The sequence below is a fragment of the Taudactylus pleione genome, unplaced genomic scaffold, assembly GCF_031769625.1.
Source record: "Taudactylus pleione unplaced genomic scaffold, aTauple2 ptg001314l, whole genome shotgun sequence".
In the NCBI taxonomy this organism is placed as follows: domain Eukaryota; kingdom Metazoa; phylum Chordata; class Amphibia; order Anura; family Myobatrachidae; genus Taudactylus; species Taudactylus pleione.
In genome coordinates this window covers 14,736,926-14,763,078 of record NW_028285714.1, presented here as the reverse complement: position 1 = coordinate 14,763,078, position 26,153 = coordinate 14,736,926, and the positions used below count along the sequence as shown (strand labels likewise).

Genomic DNA, 26,153 nt, shown 5'->3' with positions numbered 1-26,153 from the left:
CCCATCCGCACTCTAGTCGCGGTATTTTCGGAAAAGAAAAAAAGCGACTAAGAGCCCGCGCATGCGCCGACCCACCATCGCTGCTACCCCCCACCGATGCTAAGCCCCGCCCCCCGCGTTCGCGGACCCCCCCTCCCTTCATTACACTTACCTGCATCCTCCTGGCCTCCGGTGATCTTCTCCGGGCTTCCCGATCAGGTGATCTCCCATAGTGCACTGGGGCCCGATCACCTGATGACCGGGCCGCAGTGCACTGTGGGAGACCAGCTGACCGGAGAGGAGCCATCACCGGAGGCCCGATCACCGGTCCCTGTATTCAGGTAAGTGAAAAAAAATGTTTAAATGTTTTTTTTCTTTTTTTACAGCAATCAGCTTGCGGTCTGTTTAGACCACACAGCTGATTACTGGTACCGGCTCCCGCCTCTGCTCTCCCCGTGAGTGGGGCCCGGTAACCGGGGGAGACCCTGGATAACGCCACCTCCAGGTGGCATTATTATCACAGGACTTCCCCCGCTATTTTTTTACAATTTATTTTTAGTAACTATGGTCGGATCACATTTCCCATTACAATTATGGGAAATGCGATCTGCTTTACTAAAAATAAGTGATACTAGGGGTTGGAGTAGAATTTTACTAATTCTACTCCAATTGCCCTATAGTAACTACAGGTGAAACTAAAATAATGTGAAAAGGGTGTGAAAACACCCTTTTTCACTTTATTTTAGTTAAAATATTGTTAATAAATAGAGCCCTTTAACACAAAAGTTTTTTATCCTACATTATCTCATTTCCATTATTAGAGAGTTTTGTCTGATTCCACCTAGGACTAGAGTCACCAGCTGTCTGTCTTACTAGGTGCATTCCTGTACCTAGGGATAAATTAACAATGGGGCGGATGGGACTACAGCTCCAGTCCTCCACATAAAAATAGGCCCATCACCATGACAGCATGATAATGACCAGTCGCCCAGCTGGCCAAATTGTTGGCCACAAAGTAATACAATTGTATTTCTAGTATCCTCACAAAATTATACAAGGTTTCTACTTCTACATATTTAGGTCAACTTTGGGGCTGATAGTGTAGGGGCTGTACACGCCCACATGCCACTGGTCACACCCACACAGCACTGCTCATAGGTGCTCTGCCTCTAACAATAGGCCTTTGATCATTTTCAGGTCCAGGCCCATGTGACCCTTAATCCGGCCCCACCTGTACCCATCAGGAGAGTAGTGACAGCTTCTACTCCAGCATCAGCTCCACTTTCAGGGCTTGCTTGGAGCCTTGGACAGCCAATGGTGGATGCAGGGCTGGCTCTAGCAGGAGCTGCGTCCTGTAACAGAACGGAACTGGGACATCCGTTAACCCTTCGAAGCATGCTCGCGAAAAAGGGTGTGTGGCATAATTACCTTGGGCAACGCCCCCTGAATGACATAATTTGGTTCATGCCCATAAGGTATGCCTACCATTTAACGTCAGGCTGGGGGCGAGCCCAGCACTCCGTCAGTAGCTTCGGCTTGTGGATAGAACAGCGGGACAGTGTCCGAAAAACAGTACTGTACCACTGAAATCTGGATGGCTGAGAGGGGTGTGCCCTCTATTGGGTGGTGCCCTAGTACGACCGCGCTGGTCAGTGCCCCAAGATCCGGCCATGGGTGGATGCAGTGCAGCTGGTAGCATCCCCCAAGTATAGCCCCGAACACTGTCCGGCAGTGTTTTCCATTATGAGGGTTTATCCAGCCACAGACATTTAGAACACAGGTATACATCCACAGATGTGGATTGTGAACTAAGATACCATTGCTTAACCTGACTTTGTTCCTAATATGCAAGCTATCAACTAGGCACATTTAGTGCATTTGTTCACCATTGCTATTATTCGTATGCACTTCAATTTTTTTTTTCATCTGGGTTCATAAAAACAATCGACTTCCCATATTGTCTTATAATTCTGAGTCAGATCACTTGCTGCTGCTATTGATTAATATACTGAGCCAACTATTGGATTTAATCTGACAATTTTTTCACCAAGTGTGGCCACAGCGTTTCTCATTTATTCTCTGGGATTTCCCTTATTGGACTGAATTTAGTTCTATTTTTCACTTATATATGTTAAGGATATCTAGTATATGCTGTTTTTAGATGTTCTAGTACATGCCCCAAAGGGTTTGTTATATGTTTATTGGTTATAACATTATTTTTCAATTATTATCTTAATGAGATATTAAACTACATTTTGGTTATTTTAGCACTCCTAGCCTCCTTTGTCCTTTTGTTAATGTATGTTGGTTAAAAACATATCTGCCGCTGTCCCTCCATTTTCATTCGCAAATGCAGCCTCCATAGGCTATAGGGGCTGCTGTGCTGCCAGATTTACCCTTGTCCTTGATAAGTAGGCCATCTTCAGATAGGTTTATGGGTTATTATTTTGCTACTTTTTTAAAGAGGCGCAGTGTGCGCCGGGGACCCCAACCAGGAATCAGTGAGATAGCTGTACACTATCACACTACTCCCAGCTCTTCTCCAGGATGGCTCTTATCGGAGCCCGTATCCTGGCAAGAGAAACATAGTAAATATTTTCATATAATGAATGTATGCAAAAAATATTTATCTCATCCACATTAAAAATGAGGATTGTGATACATATGCCACGTTACACGGCAGCAGGACACCTATGTGCCCCTCGTCCCGTGGTGACTTCTGGGTACTAGATCTTGTGATACTGTGTGGTGCTAGTCAGCGCGATCATACTGCCTGTTCTCTGCTGTGGGAGAAGGATGTTGTATTGGTGAAGCAGGTATATGTAGGGGTCAGGGCCGGCGCTACCACTAGGCTGCCTAGAGCGCCAGCCTCTTGAGGGCGGCGCCTAACAAAAGAGACCTCCTTCTTTTACCTGGAGCTGGCAGCAGTCGCGGCCCGCGGGACTTAGCAGATCCAGGTCACCCAGCGGCGCTATTCCTGTTACTCAGTGGTGCAATCTCATTGCAGGTGTGCATTCTTCTGTATGGCTGCTGGTGATGTGATATTGAAGGTTTGTTGTGCACACGACAGGTGAGCATATATCTGTTTGGAATGGTAAATCCTGTGTTATCTGGGGGATGAGGGTTGGGAATAGCTGAAACGCCTAAGCCATCACGTCAGGACCCTATTGCGGTAAGACTACAGGAGGACAGAGACGCAGGACGCCACTCTTTGCTTCACCACCAACAGAGCCGGATTATGGGGGGGGCAAGTAACCCCGGGCCCCCCTCTCACAAGGGGCCTCCTGGACCTGTAGAAAACTTTGTGGTCGGGTCCAGCACTGCTGCTGCTCTGTGTTGAGCAGTACTCTATCCCCTGTATGCAGTAAACTATGCAGTGCGCACTGCAGGGCTGTGAGTGCGCTGAAGTAAGCAAGCCTCTTTCTCCTCTGAGGCCTCACGGCTGAGACTCTGCCCCTTTGCCTCCGTTAAGCCCTGCCCTTTCCCCCCCACTCTACCCTGTGTTTAGCCTTCATCTCCACCCACCACCCAGTCCTCTACTCTCCCTCGAGTCCCCTGTCTGTGTAGGGCAGCCTGTCTCTCTCCTCCTCTGAGCTCTGCAGTGACAGTCTGCTGAGACCAGGACACATGATCTTCCTGCTGAGGTAAGTACAGTGGATGAGAAGTTGTATCGTGTATGTTAATACAGTCAGGGGGTTGGGTGCATTAATGTTATCTGTGGGGGTACTGTTAAGGGGATGGGGGGTGTATTAATATTATGGGGAGTATATTACCATCTGGGTGGTGGGGTGGGAGTGCAGATATATTATGGGGGGTATATTACTGACATCTGGGTGGTGGTGCAGTAATATTATGGGGGGATATTGCTGCCTTCTGGGTGGTGGGGGTGCAGTAATATTATTTATGGTATATTATTGCCATCTGGGTGATGGGGTGGGGGTGTAGCAATACTTTGCCTGATTCAGAGGTGGATGGATCTGCAGTAGCAGCTGCGACGAAGTCGCAGCCACTACAGCATCTTGATGCTAATGCCGCGGTCGGTAGGCATCTTATTGAGACACCCACCAGCCACAAAACAAATCCGCCGATGCGCACATGAAGACGCACCATCAATCGAACATCAACTGCACCATCAGACATTAGAGCAACCTTATGGTTGCTCAGAATGTCTGCGGCGGTGCCAGTGGAACTGCGTCCGACACCAACACGCCCATCGCCATTTAAGTCCCCGTCCAGGAACACCTATTGAAATTGCATAGATCTCCGTGCAATTCCAATATGCGTCCCCCGTCGGTAACCATAGCTGCACCCACCTCAGAATCAGGCTCACTATGTGGGGTGAGGGGTATAGTAATACCATCTGGGAGCATCTGCGGCAGAACATACACACACACACATTATATGGTAACAAAATACATATTTTATATAGGGAGAGAGTGAGAGAGAGAGAATTCATCTGCCTACCTCTGTAATAGGGCGCCCTGTCTGATGTGCCCCGGGCCCCCCATAGCCTTAATCCGGCCCTGGAAGAGCATAGTTGCTGACTTTCTGGTAGGTAGGCGATGCAGGGGGCGTAGCGTGGCCAAGTAGGTCTTGGTTGGGGCAGCCTTCAAATCTATCTAGATTAAAGGTTGGTGTTGCTGTAGTTGAACAGACATTGAAAACTGTGTGGCCTAATGTGTAAGGGGCATTACTACTGTGTGTGGCCTAATGTGTAAGGGGCATTACTACTGTGTGTGACCTAATGTGAAAGAGGCATTACTACTGTGTGTGCCCTAATGTGAAAGAGGCATTACTACTGTGTGTGGCCTAATGTGAAAGAGGCATTACTACTGTGTGTGGCCTAATGTGAAAGAGGCATTACTACTGTGTGTGGCTAATGTGAAAAAAGGCATTACTACTGTGTGTGGCTAATGTGTAAGGGGCATTACTACTGTGTGTGGCCTAATGTGAAAGAGGCATTACTACTGTGTGTGGTCTAATGTGTAAGAGGCATAACTACTGTTTGTGGCCTAATGTGTAAGGGGCATTACTACTGTGTGTGGCCTAATGTGTAAGAGGCATTACTACTGTGTGTGGCCTAATGTGTAAGGGGCATTACTACTGTGTGTGGCCTAATGTGAAAGCGGCATACTGTGTGTGGCCTAATGTGTAAGAGGCATTACTACTGTGTGTGGCATAATGTGTAAGAGGCATTACTACTGTGTGTGGCATAATGTGTAAGGGGCATTACTACTGTGTGTGGCATAATGTGTAAGGGGCATTACTACTGTGTGTGGCCTAATGTGAAAAAGGCATTACTACTGTGTGTGGCATAATGTGTAAGGGGCGTTACTACTGTGTGTGGCATAATGTGTAAGGGGCATTACTACTGTGTGTGGCATAATGAGTGTGCAGCATAATGAGTAAGGGGCATTATTGTTTGTGGCAAAATGTTTTATAATGCACTACTACTGCATGGCATAATGGGGTCTATTCACTAAGCCTTGGCGAGAGACAATATAAAGAGAAGTCCCAGACAATCAACTCCTGTCATTTTTTAAACATAGCCTGTAAACTGACAGGAGCTAATTGGCTGGGACTTATCTTTCTCCATTTTATCTCTCTCCAAGGCTTTGTGAATAGACTCTAATGTGTGATAAGGAACTACTACTGTGTGGTGTAACGTGAATAAGGGGCACTACTTTGCTATGTAATGTGACTGAGGTTGAACTGGCGGTACTATTGAGTGGTCACGTCCCTACGTCTCTTTGGCACGTACTCTCTACTTTACAATGTGTAGGGGAACACCAATGCTCATTATATACACAGGGGACCAAAATGGTGATTAAGGCTCTGCTTTAGTGTGCGCAGATGTGTCCTCCTCTTGGTTGAGCACCCTTGTCCTAAAAATTCCTACAGTGAACACTAACTACTCCTCTACAACTGCTAAGCTAAGGCTTGGTCACTTATGACACAGGCGCACGCTTGGCACTACCTTGTTGATGCACGTGCGGCTACTGCGCACACAATTCACAAACACAGAAAATATATTATTTTTTTTAGCACATGGGGGGAGCATCCCTGATGGACAGAGCACCCCCTGGACAACACTACAGCACCCCTTTAGGACTGGGACACTGCACAGGACTTTGGAGTGGACACAGCCCCTATGGAGAACTGACTGCACAACACAGTCCAGCCAGCCCCTATGGACTTTGAAGTAGTGGACACAGCCCCTATTAACAACAGCAGCACAGCACAACACAGCCAGCCCCTATGGACTTTGAAGTAGTGGACAACAGCAGCACTACACTACACTACACTACACTACACTACACAGCCCTAACTCCCACCCTCCCTCTTCACTGTCCACAGCCGAGTGAGAAAATGGCGCCGACGCGGGTACCTTATATAGGATCCAAAACCCGCGAGACTCGGAAGGCGGGATGATGACGTTTTGCCTCGATTTCAGATCCGAGTCAGGAGGGAAAAGTCGAGCCTGACTCGGATCGGGGGGGTTCGGATTTCAGAAATCCGAACCTGCTCACCCCTAGTGAACACTATCTACTCCTCTACAACTGCTAAGCTAAGGCTTGGTCAATAGAGGAAATGCCTTCCGTTTTCTTGGTGTGTGACCTAAATCAATGTAGTGCCAACTTTACATAACAGAACAAACCAAATACCAAATTTCTGATTATGGCACATGTTTGAATCCCCTGCAGGATGAGCTCTATTGTGTGTATTTTAATACAGAAAATGAAGTACACTTGTATGTTGTTAATTATTAATGATATTATTACTTACAGAATACCAGCTGCCTGCTTCTTCCCTAATTAGTTCTTGAATAATTTGGAGGTGTCATTTGGGTCATTGTCCTGTTGGAGGAGGAAATTGGCTCCAATCAAGCGCTGTCCACAGGGTATGGCATGGCATTGCAAAATGGAGTGATAGCCTTCCTTATTCAAAATCCCTTTTACCTTGTACAAATCTCCCACTTTACCAGCACCAAAGCAGCCTCAGACCATCACATTACCTCCACCATGCTTGACAGGTGGCATCAGGCACTCTTCCAGGATCTTTTCACTTGTTCTGCATCTCACAAATGTTCTTCTGTGTGATCCAAACACCTCAAACTTCGATTAGTCTGTCCATAACACTTTTTTTCCAATCTTCCTCTGTCCAATGTCTGTGTTCTTTTGCCCATATTAATCTTTTCCTTTTATTGGCCAGTCTCAGACATGGCTTTTTCGTTGCCAATCTGCCTAGAAGGCCAGCATCCCGGAGTCGCCTCTTCACTGTATACGTTGACACTGGCGTTTTGTGGGTACCATTTAATGAAGCTGCCAGTTGAGGACTTGTGAGGCGTCTATTTCTCAAACTAGAGACTCTAATGTACTTGTCTTCTTGCATAGTTGTGCACCGGGCCTCCCACTTCTCTTTCTACTCTGGTTAGAGCCTGTGTGTGCTGTTCTCTGAAGGGTGTCGAAGCTGTATCAGTGGCTGAGACGGAATCAGCGTAAAAACTAGCTTGCGCGACGCCATCTTGCGAATGGCAGCTAGACTCCATTTTAGAAACAAGAATCTGCAAGACGCCATTTTGCGAATGACCGCCCAGCGCCATTTTAGCTAAACTCACACTTAAGTACATATGGCGATGCTACTGTTAGCATCATGTGATCGCATATTTTACCATACCTCATACGCACATTAATACACACAGTTGCGCTGTTAATATGTCGCACATTAGTAAATACATAATAGCCTACATGCGAACGCTGTTTAGTAGCTGCATGCGTGCGCAATCACATAGCAAAGTAGCGTCTTTTTTCATATCCCTAATACTTACATAATGCACACTTACACAAAAGGTTCCATAGCTATAAAGTAAAAGATCCAAGTTTTATTCATTTATTACAAATGCTGTGAAATAAAGACTATTTGGTATATAAGGTTTAATACATGATAAGTAAGCCATGTTAGGTGTTATACTGATCTGCACTTTATCCACAGCTTCCTGGTATCATCGGGGTGAAGATCGCAACATGCATTCTCAACTTATGGACCGTAGAGAGTTAAAACACCAAAATGTACCTTGTAAAATGTTAGCAGCTTAGTTATGCATGCAGGGGGGCAATAAGGGGCAGCAAGCTTTTGCAGGCTGATCTGTGGCCATTTGAAGTGACCTGTTTAGCATTTGTATCACACTGGTGGGATAGTAGTTTCAAGGTGGGGGTTTGGAAAGCCCTTTTCACAGGTGAGGGGAGGAGTATGGCTTTTACACTGTGGACACCCTTACAGGGACACACTGGGAACACACATTCTTGCAAGGAGACACCAGAGACACAGGCAGAGCAGCCCCCCCCCCCCCCCCAGAAGGAGGCCAAAATGCAGCTTCATTTCCCAGGAGGCCTGGAGATATCTACTCATAATGGCTAAGTAAACTGTACATTAGTTAGCCTATTTGGATATTTGTAACAAGTTTGTATTAATCTATATATAGCTTATATAGATTGTGTGTAGTGATTAATATGGTGATTAACAGCAAGGTTACCAAGCTGTAATGCTTTGAATATCCCTTGGGTAGTTAGTGTATTTGTAGCAAGTTTGTCTCAATCAGTAGTAGACTTTGAGGGGTAATCAATATGAAACGTTAACTTCACTGCCGAAGTTAACGTTTCATATCGGAGTTTTTACCTACGTTAAAGTCTGGTGCGCGCTCCCGCTTATCCCCGTATTCTATATAAAATTAACGAAAACGGGAAACTCCGAAGTTGGATTTGCTTAAAATAATTGTAAGACCCCCCTAAAGTTGTAAAAACATGGGGGAACACCATGGGTACCCCCGTTTTAGCCTTTAATTGAAAGTCGGGGATTTAAATAGCCGCAGCAGGTGTTTTTTTCCCGACATTGAAGAAGTGTTGCAGAAGAGCACTTAGGTTTTTTTTTTCGTTTTTTTAAGTGGTCCCATCAAATTTGGGGTACATGAGAATCGGTACTAGCGTATTTTGATGTCCCTAAAGTAAGTTTTTAAAAATTCTGCATTTGTGCACCTGCCGCTATAAATCTATTCTAGAAAACACCTGCCGCATACTTGCAGAATAGCCCTGAACCTATTTCCCTATTGTTAATAATTTTTTTCCCTTTTTTTTTTTTCACCCCAATTTTTAAACTAATTTTTTGGGGTGTCCCTATTTTTTTTTTAAACTTTTTTTGACACAGTTCTTTTTTAAATGTCAGTCCCAGGGGTGCAGGCTATTTTCTTTAAGCCTGCGCCCCTAAACCCCAATTCTGCACTTTTTTTCGACATTCAATGGTGAAAAGTTATCCCCGTTTTATATCAAAGACTTTTCAAAACTGCGATAAGTCTTTGATATTGAATACAGTGTAAAACTAAAACCTGCGATAATGACGTCATAGCTCCGATATTAACGCAAAAACGATGTTATCGCTCACATATTGAATACCCCTGTATATGTGTAACACGTTTGTATTGTAGTCTGGTAAAGGCTGTGTTAACATTTAATAATGAAGTGAATTTGTAATAGTAGTATTCAATATGGGTCTGACTGAGATATACATACATACTTGGTTCCATGTGTTGTTCCTTTTGTGATATGGGCCTGGTACCATGTACTTGATTCATTGGAATGGTGAATTATTAATAGTGTGATTATGGCAATAAGACTGGCATGGGTTTGGTGTTATTTCAGTATTATGATAGAATTGTGTATTGTGAGTACTGGTATTTTGGCTACTATATGATAATTATTATCTGAATAAGTTTGTATAGTATCATGAATGTAACCATAGGCTGGTATCAGTGTTATATCTTGGAAGTTTAATTAATAACAGCTTTGAATGGTACAAGTAATAATCGTGTATAAGATAGACACTGCAGTTTTTGTTAAAGATGGCTACCAGCACGTGGGTTAGACAATGGCATTACATGTGATACTCCCCTCCCCCCCCATTGAAACGTGCTTGATTCATGGAAGTTGTCAATTAATAGTTTTGTTATTATAGTTATAATTCTACTCAGTTTTGTTGTTGTATAGTACAAATAGGTTGTTGTAGTTATTATAAGTATGATCATTAATGGCTATATGATTTACAGAGTTACAACATTATGTGAGTTTTCTTACATTCAAAATGGAGTTTGTGTTCGGAGACCATGCGGTTTGAACAATAGGACGGGCCCTAACAACCCCCCCCAAACACACCCCCTCATCAGCCATCTTGGAAATGTGCTCACAGCAGACATCTCTCCCTCTCTCTCTCTCTCATTGTTTGAAGTTTAATCACTGTTTTTTTGCATATGTAATAACTGTATCGTGGGTCTGTATAATTTCTTTGCACTAAATTGTACTTAGATCACAGCGTGTATTATCTGTACTTTGGTTTAATAATACTTTGTGCTTTGGAAACACATGTTCAAGGTCTAAAGTCTTTATTTACTGTATGACTGCGTATGCAAATAGCGTCAATTTTAGAGGTTTATAGGCAGGTTTTAGAAGGTATAGGTAGGAGCGTATAGAGTTTGAAATCCAGAATCCTTAAGGGTGTAGCACACAACGTTGTAGGAAATGTTCCGTTTCTTGGCAATTTCTCGCATGGAATAGCCTTCAATTCTAGAGGAAGAACAATAGACTGTCAAGTTTCACATGAAAGTTCTCTTTTTCTGGCCATTTGGAGAGGATAATCGAACCCACAAATGTCGTGCTCCAGATACTCAACTAGCAAAAAGGGAGGCCAGTTTATAGCTTCTCTAACGAGCAAACCCATTTTCAGCTGTGCTAACATAATTGCACAAGGGTTTTCTAATCATCCATTAGTCTTCTAACGCGCTTAGCAAACACAATACACCATTAGAACACAGGAGTGATGGTTGCTGGAAATGGGCCTCTATACAACTATGTAGATATTCCTTTAAAAACCAGAAGTTTGCAGCTAGTATAGTCATTTACCACATTAACAATGTATAGAGTGTATTTCTGATTAATTTAATGTTATCATCATTGAAAAAACAGTGCTTTTCTTTCAAAAATAAGGAAATTTCTAAATGACCCCAAACTTTCGAACGGTAGTGTATATGTGTAAGAGCAAAGACTAAGAAGAAGTAGGAGTCAGGAATAGTAAGTTGAGGATTCTACACCTGGGGCCAAATGCTGACGCCAAGGTGGGCCAGTATGCTTTAAATGCCAGGGCCTATTTTTAGTCCCTGTCTGGCCCTGGTGGCATTTTACGTATAAGTGCATTATTGTAAGGCATTTTGGGCAAAGGACAAAGGACCTCATTCAGACCCGGTCGCAAGTGCTGAGCGCTCGCAACCGGGTCGATGTTTAGGCCCTGCGCATGTGCAGCGGTCGCACTGCGCCAGCGCAAGCCCCGGAGCGAGAGAGAAATTCTCTCGCTCCGGAGCTCACTACAAAAGGGCCAGCTGTCGATGTTGATCGACAGCTCGGCCCATTTTGTAGGCGGGGCCGGGGTGTGGTTTCACAACGCCTGCCGTTTTGTGGGCGAACGCACTGACATCAGCAGTGATGTCAGTGGGGAGCTTCCTGCTCGATCAGAGCAGGAAGCTCCCTGGGGCTTGCGGCTGCCGAGACCCAACCTTAGGGTCTCGTCGCAAGCCCCGATGGTCGCGATGGTCTTGACCATCGCGACCATCAACCTGGTCGGTCGCTAAAGCTGTGGGTGGTACTTAAAAATAGAAGCGGCCGTCCTCATTCAGAATGAGCCGTCGCTTCTTGCGAGCGCCTCTGAATGAGGGCCAAAATGCCACATCGTAATGCACTTATATGTATAATGCCACACATTATATGTCCAGCGTTGGCATCTCATTCCACACAATGCTGCACTAAACAACAACACGGCACACAAAAAAGATGCGATTCTAAAATACCTTTTGCATCACCAGTTTATCTGACCTACTTGCAATTTATTTTCAATATATAAATGTGTTACCTATGAGACTGCAAGTGTGCTTTTTTAACTTAAATCATGTGATTTTATACATTTATTCATATATTTAAAACAAATAACAAGTAGGTCAGATAAACTGGTGATGCAAAAGGTATTTTAGAATCACATCTTATGTTGTGTGACATGTTGTTGTTTAGTGCAGTATTGTGTGGAATAAGATGCCAAAACTGGGCATATATAATGTGTGGCATTATATGTATAAATGCATTGTGAGCCATTTTGGGCAAAGGACAACCACCTTTGCCCAAAATTCCACACCGTAATGCACTTATATGTATAATGCCACACATTATATGCCCAGCTTTGGCAACTTATTCCGCACAATACTGCACTAAACAACGTCACACAAAATAAGATGTAATTCTAAAATACCTTTTGCATCACCAGTTTATCAGACCTACTTGCTATTTATTTTTAAATATATGAATGCATAGTGTTCACTCTAGCTCCGGCGGCAGACAGGGTGCCGGAGCTAGAGAGGGCAACTTTGTGCGCGCGGGCGAAAAGGGAGCATGGCCATAAAAGGGGACGTGTCTATAAGACACGTCCCCTTTTTCATCATACTTGGGGGCATGCCCGGCACTTACGGACATGCCGGGCAGCCCCCAAGCGCTGCAGACAGGGAGAACAGATGCCGGGCACATTTCTCCACCCGCGGGACACTGCGTCCCGCGGGTGAAAACTGCACCCGCAGCCTGTGAGGGCAGGGTGCTTTTTGCCCTCCTTCTGGAGGGCAGGGTGCTTTTTACCCTCCAGAAGGAGGGCAGGGTGCCGCACCCTGCTAAAACAGCCTAGCGGGAACGCTAAATGCATTACCTATGAGACTACCAATGTATAAAATCTCATTATTTAAGTAAAAAAAACACATTTGCAGTCTTATAGATAACACATTCATATATTTAAAATAAATAGCAAGTAGGTCAGATAAACTTTTATTTTAGAATTACATCTTTTTTGGTGTGCCATGTTGTTTAATGCAGTATTGTGTGGAATAAGATGCCAACACTGGTCATATAATGAGTGGCATTATACGTATAAGTGCATTATTGTGAAGCATTTTGGGCGAACGACAACCACCTTTGTCCAAAATGCCACACCGTAATGCACTTATATGTATAATGCCACACATTATTTGCTCAATGTTGGCATCTTATTCCACACAATACTGCACTAAACAACAACATGTCACACAAAATAAGATGTGATTCTAAAATACCTTTTGCATCACCAGTTTATCTGACCTACTTGATATTTATTTTAAATATATGAATGTGTTACCTATGAGACTGCAAATGTAAAAAAATTAGAGATGTGCGCCGACCATCGTGATTTGGTTTTGGGTCTTGATTCTGAATCTGGTTTTGGATTTTTTTCCTTGGTGTTTTGTTTTTCGGTTTTGGATCTGGATTTTCTCTTAAAATATCATAAAAACCACTAAAATCACATAAAATGGGCCTGTTTTTGTTCCTACAGTATTATTAACCTCAATAACATTTATTTCCAGTCATTTCCAATCACATTTGACCACCTCACAAGGCCTAAAGGTTTCATCCAGCTAGCTAGCTGACTAAGCTAAGCGACAGAGTGGGCGGCACTATCATGTGGCAGTTCAGCTTCCAATTTCCAACATACAGTGTGCTATACAGTGTGGGTTGGATACACCAATAATGCACTTACTGTGACAACAGTGTCGGCAGAGCAGGGTTGCTGACGGTGTCCTTAGTACATGGAATAGCAGTGCTGCGGTGCTGGCATTGTCCTCAGTGCACTGTACCGGCGGTGTCAGCAGAGCGGGGGTGCCGGTGGTGTCTTCAGTGCAGGTTTGCTGTCTGTGTCGGCAGTGCGGGGTTGCTGTCGGTGTCCTCAGTACATGGAATGGCAGTGTAGGAGTGCTGGCAGTGTCCTCAGTGCAGGGTACAGGTGGTGTCGGCAGATCGGGGGTGCCAGCGGTGTCCTCAGAGCAGGTTTGCTGACTGTGTCAGCAGTGCAGGGGTGTTCTCAATGCAAGGTGCCGGCGGTGTCGGCAGCATGGGGGATCCAGTGTTGTCAGCAACGAGGCTGCCGGCGGTGGGGGTGCCGACAGCTGGTGTGTTGGCAGCGGAGGGTGATGGCCGCAGGAACCAGCACCATCTTCTTTTTTCCCTGCATTCAACGGGCTTATGCAGATTGGCTGAGAGCCGTGACAGATGGCTCTGTTAACCAATCAGTGCTTTGCCCATTGAAGGCAAAGGGATTTTTAAAGATGGGCGCTCGAGGCAAAACCTCGAGATCGGACAGAGGATCGTGAGGTTTTACCTCGATTAGGGATCCATGGCAGAAGGAGAGATCCGAGGGGCGCCTCTGATTGCCCCGGATCTCCGAAGTTCGGGTGCCGAACCCGCTCATGTCTAAAAAAAAAAAAATCAAATAAAAAAATCACATGATTTAAGAAAAAAAACACATTTGCAGTCTCATAGGTAACACATTCATATATTTAAAAATAAATAGCAAGTAGGTCAGATAAACTGGTGATGCAAAAGGTATTTTAGAATCACATCTTATTTTGTGTGACATGTTGTTGTTTAGTGCAGTATTGTGTGGAATAAGATGCCAACGCTGGTCATATAATATGTGGCATTATACATATAAGTGCATTACGGTGTGGCATTTTGGGCAAAGGTGGTTGTCCTTCGCCCAAAGTGCCTCACAATAATGCACTTATATGTATGATGCCACACATTATATGCCCAGCATTGGCATCTTATTCCACACAATACTGCACTAAACAAAAACATGTCACACAACTAAGATGTGATTCCAAAATACACAAAGCTCCGCCCCTTTTTGGATGCACGCTCCTACGGCGCCCCAAATAGATAGACTTAAAAGTTGAGAGGTATGGCTGTCTGAGGAAGAGACATGTTGGCAGGAACAAGGAGAAGCCATCGATATCTGTGCACTTGCCTCACTGATGCTGCCCCATTGTATTATCAGTCAGGCAGCACGTTGTCAGACAGCGGGAGCTGGCATAGCAGCAACGGGAGCATTGAGGCAACTTTACACAACTTATACACTGGATCCCAGACAAGTAACCTCAGGGACTGGGTTTTATTCCCAATATACCATGGATATTTATACATATTGCACTACTTTTATATTGTATACTGAAAACAAAATAAGGTATCGTGCATGACTTTGGCTTATTAGGCCAATAGATAGCACTTTCCTCTTTACCAACAGTATATTAATTGTCCCGCATAAGTTCTGCCATAGTATGTGATCTTCTACATGAGCAGCTTTGAATGTTATATGATGTATTTTGGCAATTTTCCAGTCTATATATTTAGAGGTCCTATTACATGTTGTTTCTGTTGTATAATTCCTTTGTACCATGTCCTTTGCAGCATTGACAAAATCGCCAAGGTGACCTGTCCTGTGCTCCTCATACACGGCACTGATGACGAGATTGTGGGCTTCTCCCATGGACTGGCACTCTACGAACGCTGCCCACAGGCTGTGCGGCCACTCTGGGTGGTAGGAGGAGGGCACAATGACTTAGAGGAATACGAACAATACCTAGAGAGACTCCAGCATTTTATCTCTGAGGAGCTGCCCAATATCTGAAGATCCCTCCGTCCTTCCCCAGTAATATCCAGCATCACAAGTACATGTGATTTCACTGATACACAACTGAAGGCTCTTACTGTAAGCCAGGGTTTCTCACACCAGCCATCAAGTGCCACCAACAGGTCATGTTTTGTGGATTTCTTTAATCTTGCACAGGTGAGTTAATCAATTTTGCTGGGTCATTAATTATTCAGCCTTCTTCCACACATAGAAATCCTTAAAACATGACCTGTTGGGTAAACTTGAGGACTGAGGATCAGAACCACTGCTATAGAGTAATGCAGACGATGCATCTAAAGCCCTAATTCCCCGTTCTTCGTATCCGCAATCCATCGCTGGATTGGGGAAAAACAGCATGTGAAAAATCCCTGACCCCAATCATTTTTCAGTCGGGATCAGTGAATCGAGGATTTCTAACATGATAAATTTTCCCTAATTCCCTGACCCCACCGTTGGACAGAACGGGAAATTGGGGCGATATAGTGCAGATGTATGGACCCCATAGCACTGACTTTTTCCTGTGTTATGTTTCTATAAGAGAAAATAGCACCAACTTCTATGAGCTGCCTGTGTGAATAAGAGCATCATTTAATCCGTCCCTGACTGCAGCTCTCGGCTCCTGTCACTGAGGGGAAGTTGGCACTCTTGGTGTCACCCCTCGGCAGGCCCACCCTCCGCACCCCCCTTGTGTCGCCACTGTGTATAGTCAGTGACAGGATGGCAGCGTTTTCTTTAGAAACTACTGGATGTGAACATGCTGCTGTCTTTATGACGTTCTGGCATAAAGTACAGCAAAGTGGATCTGACAACCTGTGTATGCATTGTCTGACTAACGCGCCTATTACACTATATAGCTATAATAAAGGGTGATTGCTATAAGTGGGTGCTACTGCTATAGTTAATAAGCCATATAGATCATTCTAAGGCCCCCATTTACTAACGAGTTTTATCACCAAAACGAGTGATAAATTTGACAGTTGGGAGCTGATTGGCTGGAGCCCCATTTATCATACACAGTGAAATGTATCACTCGTTTTGGTGATAAAACTTGTTAGTAAATGGGGGCCTAAATTTGCTAAGGAGTAAAGTTGAATTGGTGTAATACAAATGACACTGACTCAGTACTGCGCTAACAATTACATGGAACATTTAATTAGTATGCCATGTGCCACTATTAGCAACAGCATACCTCCCAAGATGACCCTCTCCAGGAGGGACACAATGCTCTGGTCCTGGACTTCCCTGGTAATTTATGATTGGTGGAGGCTCCAGAGGTGGGGCTGCAGCACAGTCCAAAATTCAAATAGGGGAGTCACAGCAACTGCCAGTGAGTCCCAGCCAGTGATGTTGGGCAGCGTGTGAAATCACAGTTGGTGAGGCTCCCCTATTTGAATTTTGAACTGTGCTGCAGACCCTCCTCTTACCAGGGAAGTCCAGGACCAGAGCATTGTCTCCCTCCTGGAGAGGGTCATGTTGGGAGGTATGCAACAGTGTATAATATTTGGAAGTGGGTGCAGGTGTGTGCCACCAGCGATTACCTGCAATTAGGGTTCCAAGCGCCGATGGGGAAATGAGGGGCGCAGGGAAGCCATAGTCTTTACATGTATGACAATAATTATAGGGGTGTCATTTATTACATGGTTGCTACATTTATTCTACATATAAACATTATGTACAACAGTTATAGAGGTGCCCAATACATATGTAATCTGGTAATATAACAATGATAGCTGTGTGCAGGGTGCTGAGGCAGCAGCCCTGTAGTGTCTGTGATGTCACCTCCATTGTAGTGTCTGTGATGTCACCTCCATTGACACATTACCTCATGTCTACTTGGATATCTCTCAGAGAGAGGTAGTGGCTTTGCTGTGTGTGGAGTGGATTTTTTATTAGTGATCTTAGTATTAGTGTAGTTATTAGTGTTAAGTATTTTATTTTGACTTATATTTAGGATTAGTATTATAGTTAGGAGTAGGGTTCATAGTATTATATTATTTATTAGTATTAGTTTTATTGTAGTTATTAGTGTTAAGTATTTTATTTTGACTTACATTTAGGATTAGTTGCTATAGTTTTAGTGTAGTTATTAGTGTTAAGTATTTTATTTTGACTTATATTTAGGATTAGTATTATAGTTAGGATTAGGGTTATATTATCATTAGGAATAGTAGTATTAGATTAGTATTATATTATTATTAGGATTAGTATATTAGGACAGGGACCCACCACCACTGCTCTGCCAGAGGATGAGGAGGATATTCTCAGCCCTTTGCGGCAGCATAACCGCCAGATTGGCCTTTCATCCCCCGAAGCCTACGTACACTCTGCGGGAGATTGAGGCCCCTCCATCCCAAGACCTGGCACAGGATGAGCAGGTGGACCCCACAGTTTGCCTACCTCCCCTATGCAGCCTGCACCTGTCAGAGAAGGCTAACTGGCAGTACTCTCAGCGGGAGCTGGATATGATCGATGTGTTCCGCTGCACCACCAAGCGGGGAAACAGCCTGGGCTGCATGTATGTCCGCTGTGCCCCTGGGAGCCGGTACACGCTGCTCTTTTCTCACGTCAATGCCGCTGACCTAGGCCAGATGTGCAGCCGCTACATTGCCCTGGGCTCCAGCATAAAATGCAACATTTTCTCGTATGACTATTCTGGCTATGGTGTAAGCAGTGGCAAGCCGAGTGAGAAGAACATGTATGCGGACATAGAGGCTGCCTGGCACGCCCTGAGGACCCGGTATGTATAGATGGGGTATATGGGTCTCCTCCAGCCCTCACACTGCCTCTGCCTGATGCACTGCGAGTGTTGTATGGGTGAGCAGTATGTATGCGGGGGATATGCTACACTAGAGGCACATGTGTATAGTTACTAGGGGTGTGCACCGGCCACTTTTCGTGTTTTGGATCTGGATCTTTCTTCGTGTTTTGGATCTGGATTGGTTTTGAAAAAAAATCACCCTTCCGTGTTTTGGGTTCTGGGTTTGGGGTTTTGTGTTTTGGATCTGTATTTTTTAAAAAAGAGCATAAAAACAGCTAAAATCACAGAATTTGTGGGTTTTTCTGCTCCTATGCTATTATTAACCTCAATAACCTTCATTTCCACTCATTTCCAGTCTATTCTGAACACCTCACACCTCACAATATTGTTTTTAGTCCAAAAGGTTGCACCGAGGTAGCTGGATGACTATGCTAAGCGACACGAGTGGGCGGCACAAACACGTGGCCCATCTAGGAGTGATACTGCAGTGGCAGACAGGATGGCAGTTTGAAAAACTAGGCCCCAAACAGTACATACTGCAAAGAAAAAAAAGAGGCGCAAGATGGAATTGTCCTTGGGCCCTCCCACCCACCTTTATGTTGTATAAATAGGACATGCACACTTTAACAAACCAATCATTTCAGCGCCAGGGTCTGCCACAGGACTGTGGCTGAAATGATTGGTTCATTTGGGCCCCCACAAAACAAGCTGGCAATTAATGTGTCCCTGCACAAACTGGCTCTATGGAGGCAAGATGTCGTCCTCATCCACCGATTCCTTGGATAAAACAGGAAAAAGGGATTTAGGTGTCCCTGGACTGCTTACGGTCTTAGCCAAAGTTTCTGAACTTGACAGGAACTTTTTATGAACGCGCTGCAGGTGCCGTATAAGGGAGGATGTTCCTAGGTGGTTAACGTCCCTACCCCTACTTATTTCACCTTTACATATGGTACATATGGCAAGACAGTTGTTGTCCGGATTTGGATAGAAATATTGCCAGACCAAAGAGGTGGAATGTTTGGTCTTCTGCCCAGGCATGACCGTGATGGGCTTTTTCATCCCACGGACAACAACTGTCTCCCCCGAAACCTGATTTAAACAAACCACATCACCATTAGAATCCTCCTCGCCAACTTCCTCCTCAGCCCCAGCTACACCAGTATCCTCATCCGGTTGTACTTCAACAGTGACATCTTCAATTTGCATATCAGCAAGTGGACTGTGGGTGCTCCTTTCAGCACTTGCAGGGGGCGTGCAAATGGTGGAAAGAGCCACCTCTTCCCGTCCAGTGCTGGGAAGGTCAGGCATCGCAACCGCCACCACACTTGGACTCTCCTTGGGGATTTGTGATATCTTCTTAGAACGCACAGTTCTTGCTTTTGCCAGCTTAACTCGTTTGATTTTTTTAGCGGGAGGAGGGCTTCCATCGTCATGTGAAGCTGAACCACTAGTCATGAACATAGGGAAAGACCTTAGCCGTTCCTTGCCACTCCGTGTCGTAAATGGCATATTGCAAGTTTACGTTTCTCTTCAGATGATTTAAATGTTTTTTTCAAGGTCATTTTCCTGAACTTTGTCATTTGGGATTGTATGTGCCCTCTACTATGACATTGGGCATCGGCCTTGGCAGACGACGTTGATGGCATGTTATCGTCTATGTCATGACTAGTGGCAGCAGTTTCAGCACTAGGAGGAAGTGATTCTTGATCTTTCCCTATTTTATTTTTATCGGAGAAAGTTTGGTCCTCCATTTCTGTTATATTGATATATACGTACGGCTAAGGCGCACACAAACACAGAAAATTATTTTTTATTTTTGTTGGAGACTAGTGCACTTTGTGGGTTACACCACCCTTTAAGAAATGAGCCAGCCGGCCCTTTACTTGTGGGACACAGGCACACGTTTGGAGCTGCTCCTTTGTTGATGCACGTGCAGCCACAGTGCACACAATTCACAAACACAGAAATTTTTTTTTTATTTTGTTTGGAGTGCCCTTTGGGGGTTACAGCACCCTTTAGCGGTCAATCCAGCCGGCCCTTTATTTATGGGACACAGGCACACGCTTGGCACTACTTTGTTGATGCACGTGCGGCTACTGCGCACACAATTCACAAACACAGAAAATATTTTTTTATTTGGTTTGGAGTGTACTTTGGGGGTTACAGCATCTTTTAACGGTCAAGCCAGCCGGCCCTTTACTTATGACACAGGCGCACGCTTGGCACTACTCTGTTGATGCACGTGCGGCTACTGCGCACACAATTCACAAACACAGAAAATATATATTTTTTTGGTTGGAGCGTACTTTGGGGGTTACAGCACCCTTTAACGGACAAGCCAGCCGGCCCTTTACTAATGGGACACAGGCGCACGCTTGGCGCTGCTCCTTTGTTAATGCACGTGCAGCCACAGTGCACACAATTCACAAACACAGGACTTTGGAGTGGACACAGCCCCTATGGACAACTGACTGCACAACACAGCCCAGCCAGCCCCTATGGACTTTGAAGTAGTGGACACAGCCCCTATGGACAACAACAGCAGCACAACACTACACTGCACTGCACTACACTACACAGCCCAGCCAGCCCTAACTCCCACCCTCCCTCTTCACTGTCCACAGCCGAGTGAAAAAATGGCGCCGACGCGGGTACCTTATATAGTATCCAAAACCCGCGAGACCCGGAAGGCGGGATGATGACGTTTTGCCTCGATTTCAGATCCGAGTCAGGCGGGAAAAGTCGAGCCTGACTCGGATCGGCCTCGGATCGGGGGGGTTCGGATTTCAGAAATCCGAACCTGCTCACCCCTAATAGTTACTACATGGAGTGAGTGTATATGCTGTGTATTGTGTATTTATACATTCCACTTACACATAAAATACTTATATAAATGTAATTGGTGTATTGGGGGTTGCTTATATAGAGACAGTGGGTATATTATTGATGGCATTATAGTGTCTTAGCCAAAGGGTGTAACTACTATAGAAGCAGAGGGTGACATTTTCCTCTGCTCTTCTGCCTAATGTGAAGCGCTATATGTATTGTATTGTAAGAAAATGTTCCATCATTGGGCTCCCCCCTTCTATCTAGCATAGGCAATAAGCAGCCTCACAGCTTATGTAGAACTACACATCCCAGCATGCCCTGCCACAGTTTTGCTATTTGGCCATGATAAAACTGTTGCAAGGCATGATGGGATTTGTAGTTCAACAACAACTGGAGGGCCGCTTATTGCCCACCCCTAATCTAGCAGCATGAAGGGGTTATGGCTCAAATCCCCAGGATGCCTGTATTTGGTCTGTGAGTGGGTTTTGTGCAGCCCTGGTACAAGGTAAATACAGTCACAATAGGAAATCTATTGCCAGTAACACAATGTGTACAGGCCTGGAACTATACCACAAAATGTACTTTGCTACTTTTCCTGACTATTGTGATAAGATGTTGAGTTCACTTAGGGTTTGACACCATTTATAGGGTCTTCAGACAAATACACAGTACTGGTTTCCTCAGTGAGCAGACATTTGTCATTATGTGAAAAATATGCCCAAAAGTAGCTGTGGCCGGGTTGTGGCTTCTGCCAAGCCCTGTATTACTGGGATGTTTTCCTCTCCTTGTCATATTATTTCACTAGTCATCAGTCTCACAATAATACTATAACTTCTTCCCACCTAATCCCAAGCAGACCCTGCCCCATTCTGTTTTCTGCCTCTGTATGTAAAACATGCTGCTGGCACCCAATGTTTGGGAGTTTTCCTCCCGATGTGAATGGACACACGCTGCCCCCAGCTCCTTAGATGTCCTTGCTTGCTGTAACTAGGTACATGTGTATTAAACTCCCCATCGCCTGATGAGTTTTCTCTCCTAACAGTGCAGGGTAAATCATCAATCATAATCATAATGACAGAGACTTGTATAAGGGGAGAGGAAGGTCAGCTTTATTTGATTTCAAACTAATTAAACTATTTAAATGTATAACTGAATTAACTAATAAAAGAAGAAAGACAGACAAAGCATGGTGGCGCAGAAAGAACGGCCCCACAATGCAACATCACCAACTGCATACTCACATCCATCTTCTAAATGGGAGGCGGGCAGCCAGCCCATTACCACGCCCAAGGTATCCACCTCCCACCCCAATGACACGACGTGAGGCCCACCTGGTTAGGTGGTTGCCGCTGACCCCAGTAGGGTAAAATCAGCCTAAGCCATGTATTGGAAGGGAGAGCGCCTAAAGCTCCAAAGACAGATGGCGACTGCTACCTTTCTTTCCCGCCAACAGTGGTTCCCAGCTAAGAACCGCACCGCCACCCTAATCTACAGCACCTTGACTTCTTCCAACTAACTCCTCAATAACTCCATTCCAATGCACCATCCATCCTTTAAAGAGGACATCACAGCCGACCAGAGAAATTTCTATAAAATGGCTGCCAAGCAGCTTACTCTGAAATAGCACTGACCCATCCTCTGCCAATCCTATAGGCTAACCAAACCTAACCCCACCCCACAACACTACCTCACTAAACAACTAGACTCTTCTTGTCCAGAGGCCGACACCCACAGGCTCGGGTGTGTAATGAACTCCTTGCATATGAAATGCACTTCGTCCTACAACCTATGTAGTCTTGTATTGTTCCACACATATACTGTGTATCACTGGCAGGTTCTTATTAGTGACCCATTCACTTATCTAGTTCATATATAAAGCCTTTATATAGTAGTATCTTGTAAGGAACTACATTAGAAGTGATGCAATTAGATTGTCCTACATTATCTGCTTTATCTGTACAGATATGGAGTCCCTGCAGAAAATATTATCCTGTATGGGCAGAGTATTGGGACTGTAGCTGCAGTTGACCTGGCCACCCGCTACAAATGTGCAGCAGTAATATTACACTCCCCGCTCATGTCAGGGGTGCGAGTTGCCTTTCCCAACATACGGAGGACCTACTGTTGGGATCCCTTCCCCAGGTAAGACAATGCTGTGTGTTTATCCTAATGGTGCGTACACACTGGGCGATTAAAGTGGACGACTGAACGATAACGATATCGTTATCGTTCAGTCGTCCACTTTATCGTCCATTTTTAACACAAAAAAGATGAACGATGACGACAACGCGCGTTCCTGTGGGTCGTTCATCATCATCGTTCATCGCGCTGACATGCAGGCCAACCTGACGACCTCGTCAGGTTGCTGCATGTCAGGGAATGGGTGAGAGAGCCCGGCGCTGAACGATATCGCTAATGATATCGTTCAGCGGCTGTGCTCAATGTCATGAACGACATTGAGCACAGCCTGCCGGGGACACACTAGACGATATCGCTCAGGGAGCATATCGTCTAGTGTGTATGCACCTTAAGCTGTGGGTTACCTCTGGAGTATAATAGTGTGTGCTGGAAACAAGCACTGCAGGGGGCAGCTCACGTATAACTGAATCAGCCATGAAGTATGCTTTGTCAGACAGATACCAGCTGTGTAGGCCCAATCTGTTTGTATGCATTGAAATATTTCTTGCCACTATCCAAGGATAAGTGCGACATCACATAGTATTAATCAGGATTTCCATTCTAGTCCAGTGAGAAATTTGTTTTCCATTTACAGGATAATTCTCTAGCTAAAACCTCATCCCCAGAGTTTACTTTCTGGGGGCTATCACCCTGTTTCTCCTGCCAGTCACCTAACACCCTGCATCTACCCCTCTCGCTGCTGCATGCTTTTATTGGTGAGCAATGTGCTGCCTATCCATATCTTCCAACTGTCCCGCATCCATGGGACAGTCCCATTTTTCTGGGACTATCCTGCTGTCCTACCTGTGGTCTGCAGTGGGAGGGAAGTTGGGGAGAGCAGATATCACTGCTCCAGGCAAGATGAGGTAGAATAGATGCTGTGCATATGCACATGGCATCTATGCACTAATGTAGGGAGATCCTGGGGGTTGCAAAGCATCTCTGAGAGTGCTGGGCACCCCCCCATAGTGACACCAGTGGGGGTGCAGCGAGACTCTGCCCCATTTCATTGCAGTTCTTCCCCTTTACACAAAGCTCCGCCCCTTTTTGGATGCACGCTCCTATGGCGCCCCAAATATCCTAAATAGATCGACTTAAAAGTTGGGAGGTATGTCTGTCTGAGGAAGAGACCTTTTGGCAGGAACAAGGAGAAGCCATCGATATCTGTGCACTTGCCTCACTGATGCTGCCCCATTGTATTATCAGTCAGGCAGCACGTTGTCAGACAGCGGGAGCTGGCGTAGCAGCAACGGGCGCATTGAGGCAACTTTACACAACTTATACACTGGATCCCAGACAAGTAACCTCAGGGACTGGGTTTTATTCCCAATATACCATGGCTATTTATACATAGGAAATATTCCACTACTTTTATATTGTATACTGAAAACAAAATAAGGTATTGTGCATGACTTTGGCTTATTAGGCCAATAGATAGCACTTTCCTCTTTACCAACAGTACATTAATTGTCCCACATAAGTTCTGCCATAGTATGTGATCTTCTGCATGAGCAGCTTTGAATGTTATATGATGTATTTTGGCAATTTTCCAGTCTATATATTTAGAGGTCCTATTACATGTTGTTTCTGTTGTATAATTCCTTTGTACCATGTCCTTTGCAGCATTGACAAAATCGCCAAGGTGACCTGTCCTGTGCTCATCATACACGGCACTGATGACGAGATTGTGGGCTTCTCCCATGGACTGGCACTCTACGAACGCTGCCCACAGGCTGTACGGCCACTCTGGGTGGTAGGAGGAGGGCACAATGACTTAGAGGAATACGAACAATACCTAGAGAGACTCCAGCATTTTATCTCTGAGGAGCTGCCCAATATCTGAAGATCCCTCCGTCCTTCCCCAGTAATATCCAGCATCACAGGTACATGTGATTTCACTGATACACAACTGAAGGCTCTTACTGTAAGCCAGGGTTTCTCACCCCAGCCATCAAGTACCACCAGAGGGTCATGTTTTGTGGATTTCTTTAATCTTGCACAGGTGAGTTAATCTATTTTGCTGGGTCATTAATTATCCAACCTGCTTCCACCCAGAGAATTCCTTAAAACATGACCTGTTGGGTAAACTTGAGGACTGAGGATCAGAACCACTGCTATAGAGTAATGCAGACGACACATCTACAGCCCTAATTCCCCCTTCTTCCTATCCGCAATCCATCGTTGGATTGGGGAAAAACAGCATGTGAAAAATCCCCGACCCCAATAATTTTTCAGTCGGGATAAGTGAATCGAGGATTTCTAACATGATAAATTTTCCCTAATTCCCCGACCCCACCGTTGGACAGAACGGGAAATTGGGGCGATACAGTGCAGATGTATGGACCCCATAACACTGACTTTTTCCTGTGTTATGTTGATATAAGAGAAAATAGCACCAACTTCTATGAACTGCCTGCCTGTGGCTCCGTAGTGGCCTAAGGAGAGAGGACAAGTGACATAGGACTATGGGCAGGATGCAGCAATGGGAGAAATGCGAAAATACGGGTTTGACCGCATTTGTCATATGCACCAAGCCTAGAAATGCGATGCCGTCCTGGGCTTGGATGCAGTGGGTAATAGATACTGTCTGTAGCCTATGGCCATGTGCATTTGGATAAATCAATCTTGCAATTGGTGCCCAACTAGATTTACATTATTTTCCTTATGTGACTTACAATGGTGATACACACATGTCAACGTGGTGTTTTATGGCCACGTGCATAGTGTTATTGGTTCACAGAAAAGATTACACTTGGGTTTTGCTTTGCTAATAAATCATCTTTGTTTTATTTTTTGTTAAGTGATATCTGCTAAAAGTATAAGAGAAATTGGGTAATGG

The 26,153-nt window shown here is 44.9% G+C and overlaps 1 protein-coding gene and 1 pseudogene across 1 annotated transcript; both read left to right on the top strand.

The window, feature by feature from the left end:
* Positions 1 to 15,546, top strand: part of LOC148443275 (alpha/beta hydrolase domain-containing protein 17C-like) — a 32,098-nt pseudogene extending 16,552 nt beyond the window's left edge.
* A 2,249-nt stretch (positions 15,547 to 17,795) lies between these two features.
* Positions 17,796 to 25,157, top strand: LOC148443274 (alpha/beta hydrolase domain-containing protein 17C-like). Its single transcript, XM_088463042.1, has 3 exons — positions 17,796 to 18,286; positions 23,099 to 23,278; positions 24,938 to 25,157. The coding sequence occupies exons 1-3, from the start codon at positions 17,796 to 17,798 to the stop codon at positions 25,155 to 25,157; spliced, it is 891 nt and encodes a 296-aa protein (XP_088319168.1).
* Positions 25,158 to 26,153: the final 996 nt, after the last annotated feature.

Bases quoted from the DNA above. Each gene is read 5' to 3' on its own strand.
- LOC148443274 (XM_088463042.1), top strand. From the start codon at position 17,796: ATGAGGAGGATATTCTCAGCCCTTTGCGGCAGCATAACCGCCAGATTG. The intron at 18,287-23,098 runs GTATGTATAGAT...TTATCTGTACAG, and splicing joins TGGCACGCCCTGAGGACCCG to ATATGGAGTCCCTGCAGAAA. The intron at 23,279-24,937 runs GTAAGACAATGC...TGTCCTTTGCAG, and splicing joins TGTTGGGATCCCTTCCCCAG to CATTGACAAAATCGCCAAGG.